This window comes from Oxyura jamaicensis, chromosome Z, assembly GCF_011077185.1.
Source record: "Oxyura jamaicensis isolate SHBP4307 breed ruddy duck chromosome Z, BPBGC_Ojam_1.0, whole genome shotgun sequence".
Taxonomy (NCBI): Eukaryota; Metazoa; Chordata; class Aves; order Anseriformes; family Anatidae; genus Oxyura; species Oxyura jamaicensis.
This window is the reverse complement of record NC_048926.1, coordinates 27,028,281-27,031,106: the sequence shown is the minus strand read 5'-3', so window position 1 is coordinate 27,031,106 and position 2,826 is coordinate 27,028,281. Positions and strand designations below refer to the sequence as shown.

Sequence of the window (2,826 nt, the reverse complement as noted above, 5' to 3'; positions counted from 1 at the left end):
CATACGTCCAGTCTTTCTGCTTTCTGAAAACGACTGTTTTAACCCTGCATTGCTACCAACAAAACCGCAAACCACCAAACCATTATCTGTCCACGAGAATACAGAAAACTAAGGCGACAAAGTACTTCGAGACATAAAAGTGTGTAACCATATAGACTTCCCTTCCCCACACCAAAGAGCACTAAAAGACTTGTCTCTCTGTTTTCTTTTTTCTTTTTCTTTCGGAGTGTAGATCACGGTCGGCGCCGGTTTTTTTTTTACGAAAATCCACGTAATTTATCCCACAATATACTAAATTCTATAAATGCAGTCTTACTCGAAGAACACCCTCCTGATTCAGAAAGCTGGCATTCCGAGCCCATCGCAAGCCTCCACATGCCTGCTCTGATTCTCTTCTGTTCGATTCTCTTTTCACGCCTAAGCTCGAAATACTTGAGGCGGACTTTTTAGGTTAAAAAATAATTTTAGTCTATGACATAAATATCTGTTGATCTTTTGCGTGAGAAAGTGAGAATTCAAAACCAAAAAAGCTTCCTTACACGGTTGGTTTCGTACACCTACATCTCCTGACTTCAACAGCTCGTGCGTTTAATCAGCTCATCACTTAAGTATATTCCAATGCTCATTTTATATTATGTGTAAAAGTAGAAACACATGTCCGTACTATCATCATAGAAATTTAAGAGGTTATGACAAATCTCTGAAGTTCTGTACATGCCCCTTTTTACTATTTTCCGTTGGGCCTATATGATGCTAAACCGTGGTGCAGTTATGATTTAAAATTCACCCAGAAGTATAAAAATTGTTTAAAACAGTGTTTATAATCAATCCCCTGATTGGTATTTTGCGGGACTAGGAATTAATCCCACTAGAAAGACCTATTACTATTTATTCCCTCTTTTGTTCTTGCTCGCACTGTCTTTCTTTCTTTCTTTCTTTCTTTCTTTCTTTCTTTCTTTCTTTCTTTTCTTTACTTTTTTTTTTTTTTTTTTTCTTTCACTCTCTGCTAGGAGTAGCGATGGCTCGACTGTGAAGATCATACTGAGATCTTCATCGTGGTCAAGTCCAGCCGTAATACATTTCAAACTGCAAATTTCCTTGAGTGTTGTGCTATGAATCCTGAAGAAAAATATATCGATGCCCCAGAGAAGGGAGAAGTATTAAGGACGAAAGGGTCCGAAGCCAACTGTATGGCAGGGCTTCTTTTGTATTTTGATTTGGTTCTTTTTTTTTTTTTTTTTGAAAATTAAAAATTTTATTTTTGAAAATGTGTAAAAATTTTACATTAAAATGGTACAATAATACTTGCCAGTAATTATTAACAATATTCCTTGTAAAGAATACGCATAAAGTACAAAATAAAAACTCCGTAAGTCTATTATAATACAAAACACAGGTTAAAATAAGAAATGATAATCTTGACTTTCTTCTGTGTAAACATGTTAATCTTTTCTTTTCTCTTATAAAAGTACATGAGACAAGTGTACTAAAATGAAAAAGTATTGCTTTGCTGTCCTCCCTCAAGCCTTTTCCTTTTTCCTGTAAATTACTGTTTGTAAGTTCCTAGACCTGAGAATCTCTGAACTTTGACGGTTTAGAGACGTTATTTATTATTATTTCTTTTCTTATTTTTTTAAGGAGTAGCGAGTAACTTCCCAACAGCATGACCGTCCGCCCATGCAGCATATCGACCTGGCTGTGCATTAGGGCAGGTCCCGGGCGGCCCACCGGCCGCGGAGGACGACCCTCGATCCCCATCGCTCATAAACCCGCGCAAAAACCCGCGCAAAAACCCGCGCAAAACCCCGCGGCTCCGCTCCTCGCCGCGTCCGCCGGGCGTCCGAGAGGCGAAGAAAAGAGATAATCCCGGATCCTACCTTCGGAAAGACTCCGAAACCCTTAACAGTTAGAGATGCGGCCCGCGAAGCCGGGGGCGGCGGGCAGGGGAGCGGCGGGGGACAGGCCTCCGCCGGCGCTGCCCAGCGGGCGGGACAGCCCCGGTGCCGCGGCCGACTGCGAGGCGCAGCTGCTGCCGGGGCCGGGGCCGGAGCCGGGGCCGGGTCCCGGTCCGGGTCCGGGTCCGCCCCCGATGATGCTCTCGATGGAGAAGGGCGAGCGGGCCACGGCCGCGCCGCTGCCGGGCTTGGTGGCGTGCAGCGAGGCCGCCAGCGCCGGGCCCAGCGGGTGCGCGTAGCCGAAGGGCGTCCGTGCCAGCTCCGCCGCCGGCAGCAAGGGGCCCGGCGGGGCGGCGGCGGCGGCGGCAGGGGGCTGCCGGGGCGGCGGGGAGGGGTGGTGGAAGGCGAAGAGGGCGGAGTGCGGGTGGTAGGGCTGGAGCTGGAGGCCGTAGCCGCAGCCGTAGGGTCCGTAGGCGCAGGGCGGCTGCTGCGGAGGCTGGGGAGGGGGCTGCGGGAGGAAGGCGGCGGGGTCCACGGCGCGCAGCAGCAGCTCGGGGGCCGGGAGCTGCTGCCGCTTGAAGCGCTTTCGGCGGCGCAGGAAGCTCCCGTTGTCGAACATGTCGGCGGACTCGGGGTCCAGCGTCCAGTAGTTGCCCTTGCCCGGGTTGCCGGGCTCGCGGGGAATCTTGACGAAGCAGTCGTTGAGGGAGAGGTTGTGGCGGATGCTGTTCTGCCAGGCGGGGAACTTCTCCCGGTAGTAGGGGAAGCGGCCGCTGATGAACTCGCAGATCTCGCTCAGCGTCAGCCGCTTCTTGGGGCTCTGCAGGATGGCCATGGTGATGAGGGCGATGTACGAGTAGGGCGGCTTCACCAGCGGGTTCTTCCCCCCCGCCGCCGCCTCCTCCGCTGCCTCCGCCGCCGCCTCCCCCTC

At 50.6% G+C, this 2,826-nt stretch overlaps 1 protein-coding gene across 1 annotated transcript; it reads right to left on the bottom strand.

The window, feature by feature from the left end:
• Positions 1-255: 255 nt before the first annotated feature.
• FOXD1 (forkhead box D1) lies at positions 256-2,817 on the bottom strand. The gene has a single exon (XM_035310785.1). It carries the CDS (start codon positions 2,728-2,730, stop codon positions 1,900-1,902), a length of 831 nt encoding a protein of 276 aa, XP_035166676.1. The 5' UTR covers positions 2,731-2,817; the 3' UTR covers positions 256-1,899.
• Positions 2,818-2,826: the final 9 nt, after the last annotated feature.

Coding starts and splice junctions, on each gene's coding strand:
- FOXD1 (XM_035310785.1), bottom strand. CDS start 2,730: ATGGCCATCCTGCAGAGCCCCAAGAAGCGGCTGACGCTGAGCGAGATC.